Source organism: Globicephala melas, chromosome 6 (assembly GCF_963455315.2).
Source record: "Globicephala melas chromosome 6, mGloMel1.2, whole genome shotgun sequence".
Taxonomy (NCBI): domain Eukaryota; kingdom Metazoa; phylum Chordata; class Mammalia; order Artiodactyla; family Delphinidae; genus Globicephala; species Globicephala melas.
In genome coordinates, this window is record NC_083319.1 from 51,067,128 (window position 1) to 51,092,289 (window position 25,162).

Genomic DNA, 25,162 nt, shown 5'->3' on the forward strand with positions numbered 1-25,162 from the left:
GATGGAATGAAAGATGGGAGGATGTGAAGGAAGAAAGGAAGGAGAGAGAGGAATCAAGGCAGGGGAAGAGAGAAGGAGGAAGGGAATTCAATGTACCATAAAACCCTCTTGGAAACTTGGAAGAAATATCACAATTGTTCCATTAAAAAGAAGATCCCCCTAGCCAAGAACATCAAATATAACAATGGGGCTGGGAGGTGATTAGGGAAAAAAAAAAGACTAAAAATAACCCTTATCTCATTTGTTGTTGTGGAGTTTAAATATGATAATGCATACCAAGTAGTTGGCACAATGCCCGACGCCAGTGCTTAAAACTATTAATTACTTTTATTCTTAGTCACTGCCATAAGGAATGGTCTTTCCCGATGTCAGATGGTTTTGACCAAGTCCTTATGGCACACCCACGGGGCTCTGTTTAAGAAGGAAGCCCTAGGTGGGGCAGCTGTGCTCACGCAGCTGTGGTGGGATCTCACATTGGGCTCTCTGTAAACAGGAAAGAAGGTGAGTTCTCAGAGTGAACTAAAGAAGGAAGATCTGAATGGTTGTTACTACTTTTTTCCACCCAAGACCTTTTGTGACTTCAGCAGACAACAGGGTATTGGCTGAAAGGAATGATACCATGGCTAACAATGGGTCCCCTGCACCTGCATCCCCCCTCTCTTCTGTTCTCTCTTACACAAGGTGTGTGTTCTAATCCTAGATTCTCTTTAAAGATTACTTTTTGGGAAGGTAAAACCTAGCCAAGCAGAGAGGGGCAGGAGGTTGGGATAAGAGGGTGTAGCAGGAGACAGAGAGGCACTGAAAGAGATTCAGAAGTTGAGAAAATACGCTAATGTGACAGGTCACATCCAGTCTATGGCTGAGGTCATCAGACCAGCTGCCCAAATGCTCATCTTCATGCACATGCAGGTTCTAGCACTACCTTCCCCTCACTACCCCAAAACACCCCCTCTGACCATCACCCCCAACAACACACTTTCTACCTTCCCCTCACTACCCCAAAACACCCCCTCTGACCATCGCCACCACCAACACACTTTCAAGGAAAGAAATTTCAAAATGGAGAATTCCTTCTGGGGTCCACTCACACAAGGAAAATCATCTGGGTTCTCAGATACAACTGCAGGCTCAGTATTAGTTAAGCCAAAATTGTTTGATTATCTCCTCCCCACCAAGAAAGCCGTCAGGCTAGAAATCATTTTCTTTCACAAGCACTTTTAACCTACCTTTCCCAGAGGCTGAAGGAAATGTTTACTTTCATTCTACCTATTCCCTTGCCTTTTTCTTTATCTCTGTGATCTCCTTGTACAGAAATCTGAAACATAATTCAAAGTCCTACAAGAATTTATACCTCCACTGCATTATATTCTCTAATATGGTATTTGTTATGAAAAAAGTAATTGTCATGTAACCTCTTGGCCACGAAAAAATGAACTATATTACAAGTACACTTATCATAATACCATGTCTTCAAAATGCTGGCAGAAAGCTAGATAATCATTCCACAAATTATGAGGAACGCATCCCTGACTCAGAGCGATCTCACTAAGCCAGAGGCTGGCAGTCATAATATATTTTATCAGGTTGGAGTTTTTGGAGCAGCTTCAGGCAATAAAACAATTTGCTGTGCCAACTGGTCCCTCTGGTATGCCAAAAAAGCCCACAGGAATCAGGATTTTGGGCACTTGTTAGAAATACTAGTGAATAAAACAAGTTCCCGCCTGCCTTGAGAGTCCTTATTATAACACAATGAATAATTTGAGGTGATTTCCCGCCTGTCACATCCTCAGCCTTCTTAACTAAACAGACACCAAGAATATGATGGCGCTGTCTACATTTCCCACAGTACTGCAGTCTCTTTGATTCTACTGAAAACTATCACAGGCTTCCTTATTCTCTGATATTTATTTAAGTAAATGACCTCTTAAGAGAAGAAACAATCACCTTATAAGGGAAGTCTAAAGCTTTCTTTCTGTCCCTTAAGCTCTTGAAACGCAACCAAACATCCAAAGTAGTTAACTATTCATAAGCAAAGCCAATGAGGCACCGTCTCTGTTTTTAATACACAGAGAGCCGCTGAGACTACCCAAGGATTCCCTGCCCTAATCCCACATTCTCCACAGTTAACATCCTTTCCGACCACTGCTCCCCCTAAACCATGGCTTGGTACTAGCATATCTAGCAGGCAGCCACACAGCCAGAAGACTCTGCCCCCATCGCTTGCTTCAACAACAGGAAAGTGGTAGAAACCCCCAACCCTAAGCTCTTTGCCACTGACCTTTCCCCTCCCTCCTTCCCAGGGTAATATTTCTTTTTTCTGTAACTCCTTTCATGCGGACAAAACTTTAGCAAAATCTGGGGCTCCTGAGCCATGTGGTCCCTTCAGAGGATGCCAGCTCAGGCATCTTGGTCACAGTTTGGACCATTAGTGGGAACTTCTGTCTTTGCCTCGTTTTCCTTGATAATTATGGGTGGAGAGCCAACAAGGAAAGCCCCCAGTATGACTGTACAACTTTCATGGCCACCAAAGGACCTTTCAAGGTTCTGTAGTTCAGATTCCCTCTGGGGATGGCTGCCCACCGTACAGGCAGGATGAAAGATGACAGAGGGGTGTCACCAGGGGAGGGGTACTCCTTGACACCACTGTTACCACCTCTCAGGGTTATCTGGCTCTAGCGTCTCTGCTCCTCAGATCTTCCTGAAAGATGCCTCCCTCCTAAGGTTCTAGCCCACTTTTTTTTTAAAAAAAACCTTCTCTAAGAGCAGTTTCCCAGGGTCCATACAGAGACCCTTGCCCTTCTCACCTGCAGTAGTAGTGGCGGCCAAATTTGGCCCAGTGATCTCGGACAATTTCCTCCACACTCTGCTTCCGGGCAGCGATAATGGAGAGCCAGACCAAGACAGCCCAGAGGCCATCTTTCTCCCGGAGGTGATCAGAGCCTATGGGAGAAAGGAACAGTCTGCTGAAGATTTGTTCACGGGGGAAAAGTTAAAGCTAAATGAACTATGAAGACCAGTTAGCACTTGAGTGTTACATTGAAATGGTAGGATATATTTATCTATTGTGTGAAAAACATGTCCCACAGGACTTCCCTGGTGGCGCAGTGGTTGGGAGTCTGCCTGCCGATGCAAGGGACGCGGGTTCGTGTCCCGGTCCGGGAGGCTCCCACGTGACGCGTAGCGGGTGGGCCCGTGAGCCATGGCCGCTGAGCCTGTGCGTCTGGAGCCTGTGCTCCGCAACGGGGGAGGCCACAACAGTGAGAGGCCCGTGTACCACAAAAAAAAAAAAAAAACCATGTCCCATAATAAACTTGCATTTCTAAAAGTATGCAACCGAAATTCAAATAACACAAAACAATATCAAAAAGTAAAATAAAATCCTGGAAGTTGTTGAAAGGATCCAAGAGCCAAGCTGACATCACATTTGACTAATGGTATCGTTCATTCAGTAAATATTCGGTGATCCTTACAGTACACCAAGCATTGGTCTAGGTACTAGGGATACGGCAGTGAACAGGATAGCTCTTTATTCAACAAGTTTGAATTCAAGAAGGCAGGGAGGCGACAGGAAAGTAGATGAAAGAACAACATGTGTCAAATAAGGACAAGAGCTATGAAAAAAATTAAACTGGGTGATAATGTCACAGAGCACGATATCAGCAAAGACTTCCTTACTAGGGCAGTGCAGCTCACCTAGAGTAGGGTTGAATGGTACTCCCTAACCCCACTCTACCCGCCGAAGATATGGCCACCCAGAACCTGTGAATGTGACCTTATCTGGGGAAATAGTCCTGCAGATATAATTAAGTTAAGGATGTTGGGGTGAGATCAGCCTGGATTACCCAGGTGGGCCCAAAATCCAATGACAAGTATTCTGAGAAGAGAAGACACAGGGAGGAGAAATCCAAAGGAGCAGGTTATGTGAAGACAGAAGTGGGGATGAGAATTATGCTGCCACAAGCCAAGGAAGGCAGGGAGACAACAGAAATTGAAAGAGGCAAGGAAAGGTTCTCCCCTAAAGACTTCAGAGGAAGCATGGCTCTGCCAACACCCTGATTTCAGACTTCTGGCCTCCACAACTAGAAGAAAATTAACTTCTGCTGTTTTAAGCCACCCAGTTCTCGGTAATTTGTTATGGCAGCATTAGGAAACGAATACAGGTAGTCAGGGTCAGCCCCGCTGAAGTGATGATACGTGAGCTGATACCCGAGAAGAAGGAGTCAGCCATGCAGAGATCTGGGGACAAAGCACAAAGTCCCTGAGGCAGGAAGGAACTGGGAAGCTTATTCCTCTAGCTATTTACATAGAAAGAGAGGCAGCTCATATTGTGGCATTCACACGATCAAGTGTGCAGGCTAAACAGGTAGCTTCCTGTGCAAAAAGAACCCAGAGGAATATGTTGGAGGCTCATTTAAGCATCTGTCTATTGGCCAATTGTAAGCTCTGTCCTGAATACAAAGGAATGTGCTGTAGTGTAAGAAAGGTGATATAATGGAAAAAGCATGGGGAAGGCTTTGGAATTAGGGTTTAAAACTAAACTCTTCTACTACCCCGGAATGTGAGAAGTTATCGCAAAGTTGTTAACCTTTCTGAGTCTCAGCTTCTCATCTGTAAAATGGGGACACTATCACCCATCTTGTCGGGTTGTCATATGAATTTAATCACACTCAGTGGGTAGGCTCTGGAGTCAGATTGCTCACATTCAAATTCTGGCTCAGCCACTGACCTTTGTGTGACTTGCTGTCCTCATCTGTAACATAGGGAAGTAATAGCCCCTCCCTCATGGGTTACTATCATGATGAAGTAACTAAATACGCCCAGGCATTTGGATCAATGACTGGGATGTCACAAGTGGTTGTCTGGTTGTCGATCTTACTGGTAATTCACATAAAGTACCAACCTGGTGCTGATTCCTCAAAACGTGCTTTGAGGCAAATTGTTCTCAGTCATTCATTTAATTTTATCCTCTGACTCTAGCTACAGCAATGTCTTAAGACCAGGAGACTGGGACCAGGGGTTGGATCATTTCTTCTTGCAACAGAGCAATAAGAATGGACAACAGTACTTGGGTTTCAGGGCTATGAAACATAGAAACTCAGAAAGGAAGACCCAATGACACAGAACTGTTTAAACTTTGAAAATGGACTGAAACAATACACCTTAGTTAAGTTAGGCAGCTTTGAGAATGTCTCACCAAAGCTATGGACCATTTATACTTCTTGGTACATTTGCAGTGTTAAATGTTAAATGTTTTTCCTCGAAAAGAAAAACATACAACCTTGAGAGGACAGTGAAGATACTTAAAAGGAGAAATGATCAAGTCTTTGACTCCTCCATACACTGGTCAATGGTCTGCTGATGACACTTTTAGATGTCTGGTTGTGAGAACCAGACATCTTCTAGTTAGACATCTTCTAGCCTGAGAAGACCCTGGGCTTTTAATCATCACAGCATGGAGTGACTCTAGTCCCATCCAAGGCACTCTGCACACTGCTACAAAAATGGAAGAAATTTGGAAGATGCTGGGTTAGCTCCATGGCCTAGTGCAAAAAAAGAAGTCTAGGAAGCCCTGCCCAGTGGGATAATTTCAAAATCCTTTGTCCTTTTACAGCTGAAAAAAAATCACTTTTATTTACTGTCTAGAGAGAAATACCTTTTTGTTTTAAAACATGGGCTTTGCATACCTTGAATCTCCAGCTGGATTACATTACCTAGAGATAGACCCATTAGATGATAAGTCTGACATCTGATAAGATGTCATAACTTAGGGGAGAGAGACATAAAGTTATTTTAGCAGAATCAAAAAAAAAAAAAAAAAAGCCCACACAAACCCACCTCAACCCTTTGTCGCCAGCCACATAGTAAATTGTGAACTGGCTTGGATATTCTCACCTACAAGTTAAACATTGCCCAGATTCATAAGGGGTCAATGATCAAGAAAAATTAACTGTGCTTTTTACAGCTGTTTGAGGTGGGGGATAGAGACACTGATGACTTGCAATTACACACACATGATTCCACTGAACTCTCATAATGTGCTTTAGAGGGGGCTTTGGGGAAACAACTTTCCTTTTAATAACTCTGAGGCAAGTGAACTATAATGCCGTATCCGTGACAGATAAATTCAACAGGAAGTGCAGAAAATACAAAGGCATCAAATGGTTTCCTAAAACCCCACTATAAACAGAGTGAAAATGGATGCGAGAAATGCTGACACTATATATGACAGGACTAATAGACTTTATATTAAAAATGTTTTTATAAGTTAATCAGAAAAAGAGGAACCCCAATAGATAACTGGGTGGATAGGCACAAATGAGCAATTTTCAAGAGAAAAATATTAACAGTCAAAAACATTTGAAAAAATGTTCAATCTCACCTCAGTCAAAGAAAAGTCCATAAAATGGAATCCCATCTGGGGACTTTCAAATTAGCAAGCGTTCATTAGGGGCAGGGGAACACCTAGTACTAGCAAAGTACCAGTGTAAACGTGTACAGTTTGGTGGAATAATTTGGCAATAATAATCAACAGCCTTAAAATAGCAACCAGCTTTGGACCCAGCTATTCTATTTCTTAAATTTTAGTCAAAGGGACATTCACTAAAGCAGCTTAAAGGAGAGAGAAAGTTGAAGAAATAATAAAAAGGAAAAAAAATTGTTTCTAAAAGAAGAAGTTGAAAAATGAATACTAATTGTTAAAGAATAGGAAATGGTGGAAAATGCATACAAAAACTTGTGTAGATAGATAAAATATTGAATAAGAATCTTTGGTAACACATGGAATGATGTTCATCCAATTTTAAAACAAGTTAAAAAATCAGGTTACCAAAAAAGAGTATTCAGTATTTTTTTGGTAGAAGAACACATTTAGATATGTATTTATGTGTGTGCACAGGTTATCAACAGGATACACGCCCAGCTGTTAACAGTGTTATCTCTGAAGCAGTAGAACTGCGAATGTTTTGCTTCTTTTTCCTTTGCAGTATTTCCACAATAAATGTATATTATTTTCATTATAAGAAAAAAATTTTAAAGTGGTCAACGGTGTGTACAAATTCACATTTGAAAACATGAAATCCCATCTACCAAGGGTTAGCTGGGATATTAAAGGGATCAACACCGCTGATGAACAAGTGATGAATTTTGAACCTATTGCTCATCCCATTTCTTAGATTGAGTAATAGCTATTTAGAGCATAGAGACTGTATCTGACTCCCTCGTGGGGCTCACAGGTTTTGGGATTAGGTTCAGGATGTACTGTAAGGCTTTAGGACTTGACAGAAAATGAGAACAGGGAAGGCAGTGCACTGCTGAGCTGTCAACATTAGCCTTGGGGGAAGCTGGGCTTAGGGGATGTGTTTCGTTCACCTCACAGGGAGACTCCACTAGCAAGGACAAAGCTTCAGATTCATCCCAATAGCCCCTAGGGCATTTCTACTATTGCTGACAGCCCACGAAGAGGGGCTCACTCAGCCTGTGTTTCACTCCCTATCTTCCCAGGCAAAATCTCTACACTGTGAACAGTTATACAGTTGTTTGGGGAAAAACAAATAAAATAGCTCTTTTACTTCATATATGCACAGCTGCTCCATCTTTAGAACATGAGATTCCAGAAAAAAATTCTTCGGCACTAATATTTATACATGCATACTATTGCCTGTACAATTTTTAATAGATTTTATTTTTTAGAGCAGTTTTAGCTTCCTAGCAAAATTGAATGAAAAGAACGGAGAGTTCCATAAGAGTCTCTGTCTTCACACAAACACAATCTCCCCACCATCAATATCCTGCACCAGAGTGGGCTGTTTGTTACAAATGATGAACCTACACTGACACATCATCACCCAAAGTCCATAGTTCAGGTGAGGGTTCACTGATGGTGTTGTACATTCTATGGGTTTTGACAAACATATACCCACCATTACAGTATCATACAGAACAGTTTCACTGCCCTAAAGTTCCTCTGTGTTCTGACTATTCATCCTTCCCTCCCTAGTAGCCCCTGGCAACCACTAATCCTTTTATTATCTTTATTGTTTTGCCTTTTCCAGATTATCAAATCATTGGACTTTTTAGTTTGGCTTCTTTCACTTAGTAATATGCATTTCAGGTTCCTCCATGTCTTAATAGCTCATTTCTCCTTAGCATTGAGTAATACAGTACAATTTTTGAAGTTTGCTTCCTCTGGATTTCTGGCTGGTGGTGCAGCCAGAGCTTGCCACCTGGTTCAGAACACTGCAAGAAGCTTTAACCCATATTTCCAAAGCCTGTAAGTACCACTCAACTGGTCTTCCTCTATCCAGGCTAGCCCAGCCTGAAGCCCACTCAGACTTGCTTTGACCAGCCTGGAAAAGCAGTCATCCCCACCCAGATACCAGAAGGAAGGGGCTCAGCTCTCCCCGCCACAACTCCAGGAAAAACTGACACCAAAAACAGGTCTATTTTTTTCTTATCAGAAACATCCCTACTCTTCTATTCCCTAAAACTAGACTTTGAATTTTCTCAAGCTTTAAAACCATATTACTTTGAGCTAGGCAGTACACCAGTAAGTATACTGACATAAAAGAAACGGGGGGAAAAAAGAGAGTACTCAATCTCAAAGGAATTTTCCTCAAATGGAAATGCCAGCACGGGCAAATCAACTCAATAAAACACCACACATGTTACTAAAAGATCAAGTCATCTCAGCTGAAACTCAGATCAGGAAAGTCTGAATTTGTCATTTGGGAAAATATAAATCATTATGCACCTGTTGCCAACTCCAAGCTAGAAATAAGTTAGTGGTTCTCAACCCAGGCTACCCATTAGAATCTCCTAAAGAACTTATTAAAAATACCAATGCTCAGGCCCCACCCCGGACCAATAAAATCAGAATTTTTGGCAATGGGACCCAGGCATCAGTATATATATTTTTTAATTCCTTGGGGTAATTTTTATGAGCAGCCAGAGTTGAGAACCTGTTTTAAGAGAAACCTACTCAAAACAGTCCCATATCGGGGGCAGATTACTTAGGGGTAGTGAATTAGGCCTCTTCCTCTATTTGCTCAAATTTGGCACTAAAGGAAAGTGGTCATTGGTCTCTAGTTCAATGGATGCCCCTGGCCCTAGTCAGGGGGGGGCCTCTCACTGGAGCCAGCTTCAGTATCATGGTGTTCCCCCACCCCTTTTGTCTGGAAATCTTGTGAGGGCCTTGCCAAGTGTGGGGTAACCAACTCATCCTGGTGTGCCTGGGACTTTCCCCATTTTAACAGGAAATGAACAATGTCCCAGGAAACCTTTCCATCCCATGCATACCAAGGTGGCCGGCCAGCTGATAAGGAAGGCCACTTGCTCAAAGAGGTTCCTGACGGTTTTCAGGATATGTGCATATACAGCACGTATCTAAGCACACATAGTTCCTAGAGGCAGAAACGATAGGAAGTATATCTGTATACTTGTTCTTGATGCAGTTACACAGCAAGATAAATTCCATTTTTGGAAGAATAACAGCAAGGCACCGGGCACTTCACTCAGTACTTTATACATCTATTATCTAATTTTGACAATTTGATAGCTTCTCTTTACAGATAAGAGATTGAGGTTAGGTCATTTGCATGAAGTCACATGGCCACTAAGGGGTGAAAAGAAGATTCACACCTGGGCAGTTTGGCTCCAACGCCTGTGGACATAACCACTGCTGGAAATGCCCAGTAAAGCCAGTGGTCCTCAGGAGCTGCAATGAGGCAGATAAAGTGCCCCAGGTGGTTAGACCTGAGGCAACCCTTCTGAAGATCTGGGTGACGGATTGGTATTTTTTCCTCCTCACACTAGACATTCAGGAGAAGTTGCCAAATTTCCCTTTACTTCTCCTCTCCTATCGATTTACCCTTTTCATTTACAGACGAAGTTTTCATTAATTTGCAGTGAAATTCTTTCCATCCTCTTTTTATACACTCAAGGATTTGTCTTTTCAAAATAGTGAAGTCATGAGGGAACACTGGGAGGCAGCCCTTGCAGGGAATCGGAGATTTGAGAACATGCTATTGAACTGTGACAGGTTGTTGTTTTTGTTGTTTTTTTTTCCGTGTCTCAAATTGCTCATGTTCAGCTCTTTAAATCTGGCCAAAAAGCAGGGCTCATGGAAAAATTGTCACTTTTCCATGCTTAAAAAGAAACGCTTCTTGGGCTTCCCCGGTGGCGCAGTGGTTTAGAGTCCACCTGCCCATGCAGGGGACATGGGTTCGTGGTCCAGTCCGGGAAGATCCCACATGCCTTGGAGCAGCTGGGCCCGTGAGCCATGGTCGCTGAGCCTGCGCGTCCAGAGCCTGTGCTCCGCAACGGGAGGGGCCCCGACAGTGAGAGCCTCGCGTACCACAAAAAAAAAAAAAAAAAAAAAAAAGAAAGAAATGCTTCTTAAAAAATTAATGCTCTAAAATGTTTACAATTGGAAAACAAAGCTGTCCTGCATGTAAGCGGGTCAGAGCCAGCTGTCAGCTCAGAAAGGTAGGATGGCAGTAACCGACCGTGTAGCTCATGCTGTGCTGTGGGCATCCTGGCTCCCAATGCTATGTAACAATAAATTTGATGATGATGATGAAAATAATAATAATAGTGTTTGACACAATAATGCAGCAGGGCTCTTGGCTAGTATCCTGACCGTTGCAACACCCTGTAAACTCCATGAGGGAAGGACCCGTATCTGAAATGACTCATCATTCTATCTTGGCCCTGGCTCATAGAAGGTGCACAGTAAACCTTCATTGAATGAGTAAATGAATGATTAGGTGAAACTCTAGTATGTAGTGTGATTCATCAGATTCACTCCTCACTAAAAGCTAGAAGCAACCTAAAAAGATATATGGGAAAAAACTTTATAGATCATCCCATTGAACAGATTCAGCTTACGAATGAGGAAACTGAGGCCCAAAGAAGTGATCTGTGTAAGGAAGTTCAATGACAGAGAGGGGGAGTCAAGGTCTAACTGGGTCTAACTGGAACTGTCATCTCCTGGTGCTGTGTTGCTTACATGACACCATTCTTCCACGTCCCCGGCATGCCTTCCATCCCCATCTAAAAGAATTAACCAGATGGGAGAAAAGGACACCTTTGGCATGTCCTTAAACAGGAGCAGCAGAGCAAGACTGGGTTTGAATCCTGGCTCTGCCGTGTTAACTTGGCCAGTGGTTCGACTTTCCTCTCTAAGCCTCAATTACCTTATCTGTGGTCATTATGGTCCCTAGTTCATTTTAGAGTCAAGAAGTCTCAGTGAAATGACATATAGGAGGCCCTAAGAATGTACTTATCACTCAAGAGATGCTCAATAAATAACAAGTATTAGCACTGTTTCATTAACACAGCAGCCTACAGCAGCCAGGCCATCTATCCCATCTATCCCAGAGGAGGAAAAAGCGTTAACTACGTCAGGGCTGGTCAGCTGACACTTGTCCCTCATAGGAGCAAGCCAAGGTACGGGACAGTGGGACCTCCTGACTCGTATGTCCCATCCCATTTCTTTGTCTCCAGTGCTGATGGGAACAACACAACCCTCTAAGAATTGTTCCTTGCTTGGTCATAAGCTGAACCAGAAATCTCTCGAGCAGGTTTAAAGCCTGCACCACAGGGTTGAGGACTTGTCACTCTTTAGGCATTGTACTTTGTTCTCAGTGGGGCTACCTGGCACCTGGGAGAGAGCAGCAGGGGAAGCCTCAAAGCACAACCTTAGGGACTGTATCTTAAATACCAAGGGATGGGCCCCCTTGTTAAAAGCCCCCTAGTAGACACTGTGAAAGGAAACCCTTAGTCTGTTTGGAATTCTTCAATCCGTGAAGATTGAAGAATGATTTCCCAGGATTCCCAGTCCCAGCATGCACGGGTAAGTGTGGACACAGCCTCAGAGGGAGGCCCCATTCCTTTCTTTCTGCTCCACACTTTGGTGTCACACAACACCCCTCTTGCCACTTTTCATCATTGAAAGGGTCAGTGGAACTGGAACTGTGGCGACCCCAAGAAAAGGTTTTGTTTTGTTTTGTTTTTGATGGAGACATTCTTTCCACTCCAGGTGGGAGCTCTCTTGCCCAGCACAGGGGTTGAGAGTTTGTAGAGGGTCCAGAGGAGAGTTTCAGTTTTCAGAGTTTACAAGGAGGCTCTTGGGGAGTGTCAAGCACAGCACCTCTGTGCTCTGGCCCAGCCTAGATTGAATTGCACATGTGCACACAGCCTGTTTCAATCTGCCCAGCAGAGAAATTGCTCTCCTTGTGCTGATAATGCTGTCATCACAGCCTCCTCACGTCACATCTGCTACCCAGCCAAATGTACACAAATCGGCCAGAAATAAGAGAAAGAAATGTGGTAGAACCTCAATAATCTGAAACTCACAGATATATGGGCCTCCTTCTCTGGCCTAGAGACTGGACAGATGTGAAAACTGCCAAATGTAGAGTTAATGATTATCTAAATAGGGAATGAACTAAAGCTTTCCTTTATTGTACCTTAAAAAAATCTGGCATTAAATAAAAATAACTGTATAAGTAAGAGACAGTTAAACCTATTCAATATTCAACAGCACTCCTGTGAACCTAATCTTGAGTTAGGATGTACATAGTTCATGTGTGAAATACAGATGAAGAAGCAGGTATGGAACTTGAAAGTGTTATATACTGTTTAACTGTTATGGAAAATAAAATGTCCATTCACAAAGCAACCAGAGAGTAAGTCAGTAATATGAACCATAAGACAATAGAGCAGAGAATGTCTCTGCTAAAGGCTGTAAGAAGATCTTTATATACAAAAGATCACTAAAGCTGGAACCTGGCCGCTATTGAACACGGCTATTTACAGGTAATTGTCAGCAGCCTCCACTCCCCCCCGGGAAATAAATACATTAATAAAATGAATTATAAATACTTAACAGGATTTAAATTTTTTAATCTGTTCATTAACACAGGTCTTGGGAATGAATTTTCCTAGAAGCACTTTGTTCGCTATTAATTTGTGCTAATAATGATGTGATAATTGAAAGTACCAAAAGTTTATTTCAAAATTTTATATAATTCCAATTTTAATATCATTCATAAAATCCTTCCTCACCGCCTACCAACCGGTCTATATTTATGTGGTTTTGTTTTCATGAATTCTCCCAAATCTTGGGATACCCTAATGCCCAGATTTCCAGAAATACAACCACTCAAGGATGATAAAAATATAACTACTAACAATGCAAAGAAGAAATACCAAAATGGAAATTCTTTGTTTCTTCCTCCCTTCTTTCCTTCCATCCATCTACCTTCCATCCACCTTTCCTCCCTTCCTCCCTTCCTCCCTCCCTCCCTCCCTTCCTTCCTTCCTTCTTTCCATCCTTCCATCCAACCCACAATCACTCAAAGCCTATCATATATATAAGAAATAGAGCTGAGCAAGAGAGCCATGGCCCCTGTCCTCAGGGCATTTACGGTTGCATGGCAAGCAGAGGGATCCAGAAAAATCTCAAAAGACTGGAAAGATACTCGAGATTTCCTGTGAATGAAACACATACATACTCTGGGCCTCTTCCTTTTGTGCTAGAGACTGGAGAGATATAAAAATTGCCAAGGTCAAGAGCACCAGAGTTCACAGTGAAAAAAGTTGGTGTGACAATGAGGGACAAGTCATGTTGGTGCCAGGAGACCTGGATTCAATTCCAAATTTCCAGAAAGAGATGGAGGTATACAAAAGGCTTAGCAATGCCCCCAGTGCATACTAAGTGCTCGTTTAAAAAGATAATTGTTATTATTGTGAAGAACTCAACAGAGAGCACTTTCTTGGAAAGAGAAAACACTGTTGTATTGCCTGATTTTATTTGGCAAATTTATATGGCTACTGACATTAACTTTTTAAAAATACATAACAAAAGTAATAGTAATACTCAAGATGGTGATCAGCTTGGAGGTCTTCCAGGCATTCACAAACAGAGCAATTCTTTATGTTACCTGTAAAGGGACAAGCTTTGGCGTGATAATTCATACACTGCCCAGATGGTATGACTTCTTACAAAACTGATGACAATGATAGCAACCAATAGAGCATCATCAAGAAATTGCCCCCAAACCTCAAAGTTTTTGGTTTTTTAGCTCTTAGTTTTAGTATTTTAGTACATCCCCTTTTGTGTATGGGAACAAGTCCAGATTCCTTCCAATTTGGAACTTGAGAGAGTTAGCCAGAATGCCATTTAGATGAACAGCTTTCTTCTGTTAAAGGATTTGTAAAATGTTCTCCTTTCTCTCGGAAAAGAGTTTTCCAAAGCCCTTCCCAGGAAGTGGATGAATATCTGGCTCTAGCACAAAAGATGATTTGGCTTCTGAAATGACCTTGGTTCTTTGACAGAGCAATAAATATAGGCTCCCTATTGTCCAGGACCTGCACCTTTCCACAGGAGAGAAGCCTGAACTCTGATCCTATCACCAGCTTGTTACCTTGGAAAGTTCTGGGAGCTCAAGATGCCGGCTGATTTTCCCCTGAGGGAAATTTCCACTCAGGGTATATCCTTCATCTCTTGGGCAAAAAGCTTGGCATTCCTGAGCCTGAGGCAGATCCATATTTTCAAGGTTTCTTGGCACTAAACTATGCTTTCCTAGTTGGTACACAGCTCCATGCCCCAGGGGCACTCAAAAAGGCCTCCACTAGAGAAAGCTTTGATAAGTTTTAGAAGCGTCTCCCTAGTCTCAGGTCTAAAATCTTGCCATCTCTCTGCTTTCTCCTTCCTTAATTAGCCCACTTGGTTTTGAGAACTATATCCCAAGGCAGATGGGGAGCTCCTGTGATCAGCTGACTTTTACAGGCTGGAATTGTAAGGGGTCAGAGAGACCATGTGGCTTGTCTGTAGGTGGCAGGTGAGGGTCTTGAACGTAATCATCAGCTTCACATTCCAGGCCTCTAGACTTCCTGAACCGAACTTGGGGTGGCATCTCAGACACACTCTTTCTACCTTTCCTGATGAAAAACAAATACTGGTTTTCACTAGAGTAATGTTTCCTACTCCTGACTGCTCATCAGAATTACATGAGGATACTTATTTAAAATGCAGACTCTCAGGCTCCACCTTGCCAGGGATTCCAAGCAAGGATAGGATAGAAAAAATCTATATTTTTAGCAAGCTTCCCAGGTGATTCTTACACATTCAGCTCAGTGCCTCTCCAAGAACCGGCATTAATGAGGAACAGCATGAATCCACTTTTTCCTTCCAAGACTGAGTGGTCCAGTTCCTCAGGCCTTCTAACAGTCATTCACTGTCGGGTGCTGGAGAGATGGAATTAGCCATTGCTTTCATCGGAAAGACTGATCGGCACAGTGGAAAGCAGCATACACTGTAGGGCAGGAGACCTTTTAGTTCAACTGTAATTTAATTCAAGTGGAGGCCTTTTCCAGGCTCTGGGGCCCTGGGTGAGTCACTTAACTACTTCTTGGGTTCAGGAGCTTCACCTGGTGCATCAGACCAGTGTCACCAGAACCTGAAGAATGGTGGGGGTGGGCAATACCTTCAGAGCTCTACACATTGGAAAATCTCTTGTGCTCCTTGAAAGGAAAATGGCAAAGCAAATATAACAGCGAGAGGCTTTTAGAAGTCCCTTCTAGTCCAGCCCACATGTGGCACTCAGCATAACAGTCTGAAAGCAAAGCTTGCTGGAAAGTGGCTGCAAGCAGACCTCCCCCCGGGAAGACCATGGTTTCCTACTTCCAGTTGAGTCAAGTCTCAACGTCTAAGCTAGGCAGGCAAAGGGCTTCAGAAATGAGCCCCTCCCCACTGGTATTTCCAAGACTGTTTCTTGATACTCCCTTCTCTACCCTACGCTATACGTCAGAGGTTAGTGAACTACAGCCCATGGGCCGAATTTGGACTTAGGCCTATTTTTGTAAGTAAACTTTTATTGGCACACAGCCATACTCATTTATGTACTGTCTATGGCTGCTTTTGTGTTACAGTTACTGAGTTGAGTAATTGTGGAAGAGACCGCACATAGCCTCTCAGTTCACAAAGCCTAAAATATTTACTATCTGGCCCTTTACAGAAAAAGTTTGCCAACCCCGATATAGACCAGTTTTTTCAGTCTTTTGGCCATGACCCACAATAAATACATTTTACTGTGAGATCTAGCAAACACGTAGATACCTGTGCACACATTTACATATAAATATTTCTCAAAATAACATTTACCTTTCCTAAATACAATGCATTCTGATAGTTTCTAGCCTATTATGTTTTCTTAAAAAGCTGTTCACGACTATACCAACCTCATGACCCCAAATTAGTCTTGATTCATGTTCGGAAAATACTCTAGACAAACTGAACAGCTGGCTACTTACAACACATGGCCCCTACTCTCCCACTTCTATTCCTTTCTTGATATTGCTGCCCCCATCTGACAAGGCTCTGTCCTTTCATCTTTATGTGTGCAAATCCTTCCCATTCTTTAAGAACTACGCAAATTCCATTTCTTCCAGGAAGTCTGCTTTGAGCCTCCAGTTCCAAACCACTTTCTCCTTTTCTCATCTCCCACAGCACTTTTTCTGTTCCTCTATTGTGGAACTTTAAAGTTTCTGCTTTGTAGAAAACTCACCTGTGCATCTTTCTAACTATGTACCCTAAAGATCTTGAATTTCTTAAGGCTATGGTCTTTTTTGTATTCTACACACCATCCAATACAGTGCCTTGTACTCTGTAAGTACTTTATCCTTTAATTTTAAAGACTATAAACTTATGGTCTATTGTAAGCACTCAACAAATGTTTATAAAGACAGAGAGAGAGAAAGAGAGAGAGAGAGAGAGATAACCTGGACTTATCAGTTTCCATTCCAGTTGCTAGATTTGTGTTATTTTAATAACCAGCAGGGAGAATTTTTATATACAATATACAATCCCTGATTTTTTGAGTCACAGTCACTGGTTTAGACACACAGAACACCAAAAAGGATACACAGAACACCTATTTTTAGGGCCTCAGCAGAGAAAAAGTATAACAGTTTCAACTATCCCAAGCAGACCTGCCATCCATAAGTTCTGAGATCAAACAGTAGTAATTGAGAGAGCTTGATATGATCTCTCTTTTTCCAAGGAGAAAAAGGTGCCTGTCAACCCTTCTGCACCATTAATGCTATTAGCGTCTAGCTGATTTTGGTAAAAGGAGAAAATTTCCCAGGAGAAAATTCCTTCCGGAACCCTGACATAGCCTGAAATGCTGTCATTATGACTAGTTAGAGTGGTTTTACTGCAATCTGTTTAAGCATGACCAAATAAGACTTATTCTTAGGAATTCAAGGATGGTTTGGTATCAGCAAATCAATCGTATTTCATTACATTAACATAATAAAGGAGAAAAAACATTAATATATCACTTGATTCTGAAAGGGCACCTTCCATCAGCCATTTATAATATGATTCTAAGAAATATTAGAATAGGAAAAAAAACTACATAAGCATGATAGGGATTTTACCAATATTAAAACAAAATCATCAAAATAGATGGTAAAATACTGAATTGATTTCCATTAAAATCATGAACTATCACAATTGTTATTTAATATTATTTTGAAGATTGCAGCTAGTGCCATAAGAATATGAAATAAAAGATCTAAATATTAGAAAACACAAAAAATCTTTAGTCATAAATTATATGACTGTATACCTAAAAATGTAGACTTTTTAGAAAAGAAAATGTCATAATTAATGATAGAATCTGTTAAGGTGGCTGTGAACCAGAGAAAAGGCATATTAATCAATAGCTTTTCTTTATCTGTTATATGTTTATATGTTATGTAAACAAATTAGAAAGGAAAATGAAGATATTAACATTAAAATCAAAGCTGTTAAAAGCTCTATAGGACATATGACCCAGTTTCTTCAATGAATAAATTAGAAAGAGAAAAGGTAGAGGGGAGAAATGCAGATTAAAAGAGACTTAAGAGGTATCAACGAGTTATGATGTAAGATCTTTTGGATCCTAATTGTAAAAATTTATCGAGGGAAATGTTGAGAATAGGAGAAATTATTAAGAAATTACTTTTGGAGTTCCACTTCTGCACTTCTGTTTAGGATGTGCAAATCTATAAGAGAATGTCACTCCCATCCCAGTAATAAGAAAAGGCCAGGAAACTACAGCATAACTTTAAAAAAAAAATCTGAGGTCACAGGAAATAAAGTGAATTCCAAAGAGTCTCAAGGCAAGACAGGACACAAACCATCTCACCTTTAGCAGAGCACAGGAGAAAGAGGATGCTTCCATACAAGTGAATAATAAGAAGTCACATAAGAGTTTTAAACATTCTTAAAGGCCAAGTATAGCCTATTATGATAGTTTTAAATTGCTTGGAGTCCCAGATATGAAGGGCACATTCCAAGTTATTTCCCATAGGCTCCACTGGGTACTCACAAGAAAGACTGGAAAAAGAGAGAGAGAGACTTGGTGGTGCTGACATGCAGGAAATGACCAACTCCTGCCAAGAGATAAGCCTGAAACCCTTCTAGTTCCCCAAACATTTCTTTCATAGGAAACAAAAGCCTTAAGCTCCTGGATGATTGAGCTTCAAACCTTCTCATCCCTAGGATCCAGGCAGAGGTCCACTGCTTCTGAAATAGGGGTTGAAGTAAAAACTCTCTGTCCCTGGACAAAGAGTAGGAAACCTTGGGCCCAGAATCCTACACCAATACTAAACAGACCTGCTGCCACTAGAAAAGGGTCAAGTACCTAATAATAGGGGTCTATTTTGTCTCACAGACATGCAGTAATTGCTGAAACCTGTGAATGCAACAGAAACACTGAAAAATCTCCTCCATCTCCCCATCATCACTTTCAGTACATAGTAAAAATATCCCACTACCAGAAGAATTTGAAGCCTGTGATACATTGATATACTAAAGATTATAACAGAAACAATAAAATCCAAACCCAGCTCAACTCCTGACTATATTTAATGTAACTTTGCACACTAATGCCCTGAGAGAAGAAGAGGTATGCCCATTTCTGTGTATAAATATTATTTACCTGAGTCTCTACTGTTCTTATATACATACAGTCCAGCATTCAATGAAAAATTATGACATGCAAAAATCAAGAAAGAGTAAACCATTGCTTTATCAAAAGACAAAGCAATCAACAGAACTAGAGTTAGAAAATAACCAGTTATTGGAACTATCAGACAGAAAGTTTACAATAACTATGTTTAATATGTTAAATGATCTAATGGAAAAGATAAACAACAGACATAAACAGATCAGGAATTTCATCAAAAAGATGAAAATTATTTAAAAAGAGTCAAAGAGAAATACTAGAAATAAAAACTACAATATCAGAGATGAAGAAATCCTTCACTGCGCTCAGCAAAAGATTGGACACAGCTCAGGAAAGAATTAATGATATGCCAATAGAGATTATCTTGACTGAAACACAAAAAGAATAAAGAGTAAACAAAACCAAATAGTGCATGTAAGGGCTCTGAGACAACACATGGTCACAAATTATCTAACATTATGTAATTAGAGTCTCAGAAGAGAGGAGAGAATAAGGAAAGAGAGATATTAGAAGAGATAATGGCAGAGAATTTTCTAAAATTAATGAAAAACAACAAACAACAGATCCAAGAATCTCAAAGAATCCTAAGCAGGGTTTAAAAAAAAAATACATGTACCTATACATTTTATTAAACTGTTAAAAACAAAAGATAAAAAGAAAATGTTGAAGCCAGCCAGAGGTGGAAAGTAGGCGAAATTTAAATACAGAGCAATGGTGGTAAGAATTAGAGCCGACTTCTTGGAAACTGTGCAAGCCAGAAGACAATGGTGTGACATCTTTAAAATAGTGAAAGAAGAAATTATTTTTTTAACATTTTAGGTGTGATAATGGTACTACAGTTATATATATATATATATAAAATATATATTTTTTCTTTTTTTCCCTCAGTACCCCTTATACTTATAAGATTCACACTAAGGATTGCTTCACAATAATCAGAGGGGAGGGCTCCTCTTGTGGATGAAGGTAGAGATAAAGTAAGATTGACCAGGAGTTGATGATGGTTGAAACTATGTGATGAACACATGGGAATCTGATATATTTCCTCTCTCTCTCTCTCTCTCTCTCTAAAAAGAAGAAGAAATGGGCAGAAGACGTGAAGGTGTCATAGCACATATCCCACTAGGTTTCTCTGATTTTTTTTTTTTTTTTTTGGCCTCTAACTCTTTCACCAGCCTTTCATTCACAGTGGACTCACAGGTCCCCAAACTAGGGTCACAGAGTTCTGCAGCCACCCTCTCCAGTAACACCAACCCAATAAAGCCTACCAGTGCCAAAGCTCTCTTCTCCACACAGAGAGCACCGGCCTGAGTCCATCAAATTTGAGAAGAATCTCCATCCAGCTGGGGTCTCATACACAGGGACCTTCATTGATTTGGCCACTCTGAAAAATGAAATTCGAGGCAACAGTTAATTCATATTTCTCCTTTCCTTTTTTTTTCCTCAGCACATAAGGAAGTCTTTAAGATCTGTTACTGCCATAACTAGATTTTAGAACATCCTGAACAACATGGACAGTTTTCAAGATGTCAAGCCATAAGGTAGAGAATGATAAATAGCCTATTCCAATGGTACTCAATTTTGCTTTCCCCATAATATAGAAGATGTTCAGTTAATGTATAGCATGTTCTCACATTTATGTTTCACTTCTATATATATTCCTTTATCTTGGTGGTAAGATCCCAGTTGGGGAATCTCAGAATTTAAATTAAGGTGGTATTTGGGTGCAAACACTTCGGAATATTGTTTGACAGTATCTACTAAAGATGAATATACACATATCCTATGAACCAGCAATTCAACTCCTAGAAGTTAATGCTAACGATGTAGTAGACACTGTGGTACACTGCTCAGCTTCACCTCCAACACGCACACGCGCACACACACACACATTTTAGGACTTTTAGGACTGGAACACTCTACCAGCTTCTAGGAATGTTGATGGCTTCTAGGAATGGTGACAGCTCACGGATGTGGCCCCCACTCTCTGCTAAAGAGAGATGTCTCACTCAAAATCATGCTCCCTTCCTTGGGTCAATCCACACCCAATGCCTGGCAAATGAGAGATGTATAAAGGTCTAGGCTTCTTGCCCCTATTTGGCACAACTCTGTAGGGCCATTTCAGCTCCAACTTCTCTGTCTGATCCTCCTTCCTCACTCCCCCATAGGTATTGCTCTTGAAGGAAACTTTGATCTTGATGGCAGAAAGGAATAAAGTTCCTGCAAGCGAATCTATCTCAGAGCTGCTTCCTGGGGAGCCCAGCAGGTGACATTACTCAACAGAGTATGTATACAAGATTTTTTAAAAAATGATCATAGAATCACAATTGGTAATAACTGAAACAAAAGTCCATCAAAGTAGAAGGGACAAATGATTTGCAATATATAATGCAATAGCATAAATTTCAGTGAACAAACTAGTGCTACATGCAACAACTTGAATGAATCTCACAAACATAATATCACGTGAAAGAAACCAGTATCAAAAGAATACACACTATACAGTTCCATTTAGATAAAATTAAAAAACAGCTAAAACTAAGCTTTACTGTCAAAACTCAGGCTCAGAGGACCCAGAAGGTCAAGTATTTTGTTCAAGATCTCACAGAGATAAGAGGCAAAGCTAGATTCTGGACCCAAGTCTGCTTAATTTCTGTCCATGTTCCATTCCACTACACCATGCTGTCTCCCCAAATGTTTTAGTGCTTCAAGACATATACAAACCTTAAAGTTGGCTGGGGAATGAGCTGCTGCCACAGACACTGGCCTGAAGAGTTTCATCAGCCCCACATGGAGGCAACCCAAAGAGAAAAACATCAAATGCCTGCCACCAGCAAGGTTTAGTCCTTTGATGACTATAGGTGCAGAAGGTGACCATGGAGAGGAACCAGTGAGGGTATCTCGGTGAAGAAGAGGAAGAAAAATACACATAGGACAAAGGACACGATGTAATAGTGATTTCTTTAGGTTTGTTTTGTGGCCACCTAGAGGAAAAAATATCTAGAACTCTTGCCAGAGGAACATAACACTTCTCTTTCCATTGAACCCAAATGTAATTAATGTGCTCACAATCTTGAAAAAACTGTGTGCCAAGTCTCTTTCAAGTTTGCTTTGAGGGACTTCCCTGGTGGCACAGTGGTTAAGAATCCACCTGCCAATGCAGGGGACATGAGTTCCATCCCTGGTCCGGGAAGATCCCACATGCCGTGGAGCAACTAAGCCCATATGCCACAACTACTGAGCCTGCACTCTAGAGCCCGCGAGCCACAACTACTGAGCTCGCGTGCTGCAGCTACTGAAGCCCGCACACCTAGAGCCCACAGAGCCCACAACAAGAGAAGCCACCGCAATGAGAAGCCCATGCACCACAACAAAGAGTAGCCCCCCGCTCGCTGCAACTAGAGAAAGCCCCCGCGCAACAATGAAGACCCAACGCAGCCAATAAATAAATAAATAAATAAAGGTTCAACTTAAAAAAAAATGTCTTAAAAAAAAAGTTTGCTTTGAAAACAAGCACCTTTTGGATGCTTGGGTGTTACATCAAAGGTTCTCTTTTCCTCAGTAGTCTAAGAAAGATATACAATCATGTTTACATCCTGGTAGGAATAATGAAATAAATCCTCTCCAAATTGGAGAGCAAAGGTAAGCTTTCACAGCCATTAATTTAAGGTCAGAAGCTCAAGGAAGGAGAAATCATTCACACTGAAGCCTTCTAGGGCAGCACATAATAAAGCCGGGGTCAAAATTAATTTAGCTAAAATGAACGCATAAGATTACGAAATAGAATATGCAACATGGGGCAGAAGTGAGGGTAAGAGAGAGGCTAGAGGGTGTGGGGATATATATTCTCTGGCCAAAACATTCTTGTTGGTTCAAAGCCAAGTTGGCAGAACTGAAAGGAGGGGAGAGGATTTCCCCAGCTCCACCCTTCTCAGCTGACCACTGTCACGAGGTCATCAGGCTGAAGGCTGAGGCTGGATTTTAAAGGACCGGATACTTTTATGACTATGAGCCACATCTGCAGCTGTACAAGCTAAGATAACAATATGGGTAATTAAATTCCCGGATCCTGAGCATGAGTTGATGTGTCCTACAGTCAGAAAGGAATGCCCCTCCTTTCTCCTTCTACTGAACTTGGGACCCATCCCAAGCATAACATTCAGCAGATACCAGGCTCTAGACTGGTTTTTGGCAGGAGGCCCCAGTGGAGTCTCTGGTACAAAAGCTAAAAATGAAGCAGCTCATGCTGAGGGTCTGCACCCCTCTCCTCGACTACCACCACCATGTGTCAGAGACAAACAAAACTCACTTTCTAGGAAAGACCAGCATATGAAGGAAAAGAAAGAAAATGAATCTGGGCCACAGTTTTCCTGCAGATGGGAGTGAGCCTTGGTAGCCGAAACAAAACAAAACAAAACAAACCATGGTGGGCTTCCCTGGTGGTGCAGTGGTTGAGAGTCCGCCTGCCGACGTGGGGGACGCGGGTTCGTGTCCCGGTCCAGGAAGATCCCACATGCCGCGGAGCGGCTAGGCCCCATGAGCCAGGGACACTGAGCCTGCGCGTCCGGAGCCTGTGCTCCGCAACGGGAGAGGCCACAACAGTGAGAGGCCCGCGTACCGCAAAAAAAACAAAAAACAAAACAAAACAAAAAAAACATGGTGGATATAAGCTTCTTAGTGTGGATTTTAAAACCTCTAAAAATGTGGCTTCAGGTTGGAAATAGCCTCAACCTATTTTGCCAATACTTTCTCCCATGATACTCCCCATATGCTGCTAAAAACTGAACCATCTCTTATTTTCTAAATATGCTCTTGCATTGTTGTTGTTGCTTTTTACAAGTCCTTCTTTATGCTTTTCATATTACCTGGATTAATCCTCCTTTCCAATCTCTCTCAAAATACTTCACTTTGCTTCAAAACCTATCTTAAATGCCCTGCCATCATGAATCCTGTGGCAAAGGCTGCTAGTGGTCAACAAAAGTATCTTTTCCTGGACACACAGCTGGACTACACTTCCCAACCTCCCACGAGGTTCACTGTGGCCACATGCTGAGTTCTAGCCAACGGAACCCCAGTGGAGACAATGCACACGCTTTTCAAATCTGGTTATTAAAATTTCCCATCCTCCATGCTCTTTCTCCTTCTGCCAGTCTAATGTGGACAAGCCCAGCAATCCTAGAAGCCACATGTTGAAGACGGTGGACCTACAAGTTGGAAGGATCTGGATCTCTGAATCACCATTTGGAGCAGAATTAGTCACCAATCAGGAACACTTGTTTTTAACTTCTAATGACTGAGAAATAACCTCTTGCCATGTTTGAGCCATTGTATACTTTGGGATTAGTTCTGTAGCACCAGCTCCATTATCGTAACAAATACAATTCTTTTTTCATTGCCGTTATCAATCCAAAGTAACCCTTCCTGCCCTAGGCTTCCTCTCTTGGTAGGGGGTTTTTATGTTCACATTGTCACTGTATATGTTGTTACCTTCTTAACACTCTCCCTCCACACACAGATACCACCACTACAACCACCAGTGTGTTAGTTCTTTGAGGGCAGGGGCTGCATCTTATATGCCTTTATAGCTCTTCAATGTCTAGGATAACATAATACCTTGTCAGACTTGCCCTCAATAAATTCTGCATGATTTCAGTTGACTAATATCTATTGTTTAAGGAGTATTGTCGAATAGCAAGGGGAAAAGTATCTCTATTTATGGTCTTTTCTCATTGTAGGTTCCTTATATTATATTAAGAAATAAGTAATTTCTGCATGTTTTATTTAAATTAGTCATTTTGAGCAAAGAGAATTTCTCCAGGTATTAATTGGTGGGGCTATCAGGATAAGACAAAGGCAATTTCTTGAAAATAAAGATGTTACAGAATTAGGGCAGTGAATATATGAGAGTCAAAAGTCTGAGAAACAGAAGGACAAATTATTTCTATTTTACCAGTCTGGTGGTCGCCTTACCCTCATGTGCTCAAACAAGATAACAGATACAAAAGCATCCTGAAAGATCCCTAAAAGCTCACTACATGTAGAGGTGCCAGCACACCCACCTTTGCACCTCCCGCATCCAGCGCCGTGCATGCCCACAGTAGGTATTAAAATGTGTATTAACTTAATTACACAGTACTACATCAGTG

At 41.5% G+C, this 25,162-nt stretch overlaps 1 protein-coding gene across 2 annotated transcripts in view; it reads right to left on the bottom strand.

Moving 5' to 3' along the window:
* The window catches only part of PGM5 (phosphoglucomutase 5), a 194,054-nt gene that overhangs the window by 54,840 nt on the left and 114,052 nt on the right, over positions 1 to 25,162 (bottom strand). For both annotated transcript variants that reach the window (XM_060299977.2, XM_030877055.3), the window contains 2 exons: positions 20,285 to 20,400; positions 2,805 to 2,940 (listed from right to left, as the gene is read on the bottom strand). In XM_060299977.2, coding sequence (XP_060155960.1) covers positions 2,805 to 2,940; positions 20,285 to 20,400 — 252 coding nt within the window. The remainder of the gene's footprint in view (positions 1 to 2,804; positions 2,941 to 20,284; positions 20,401 to 25,162) is intronic.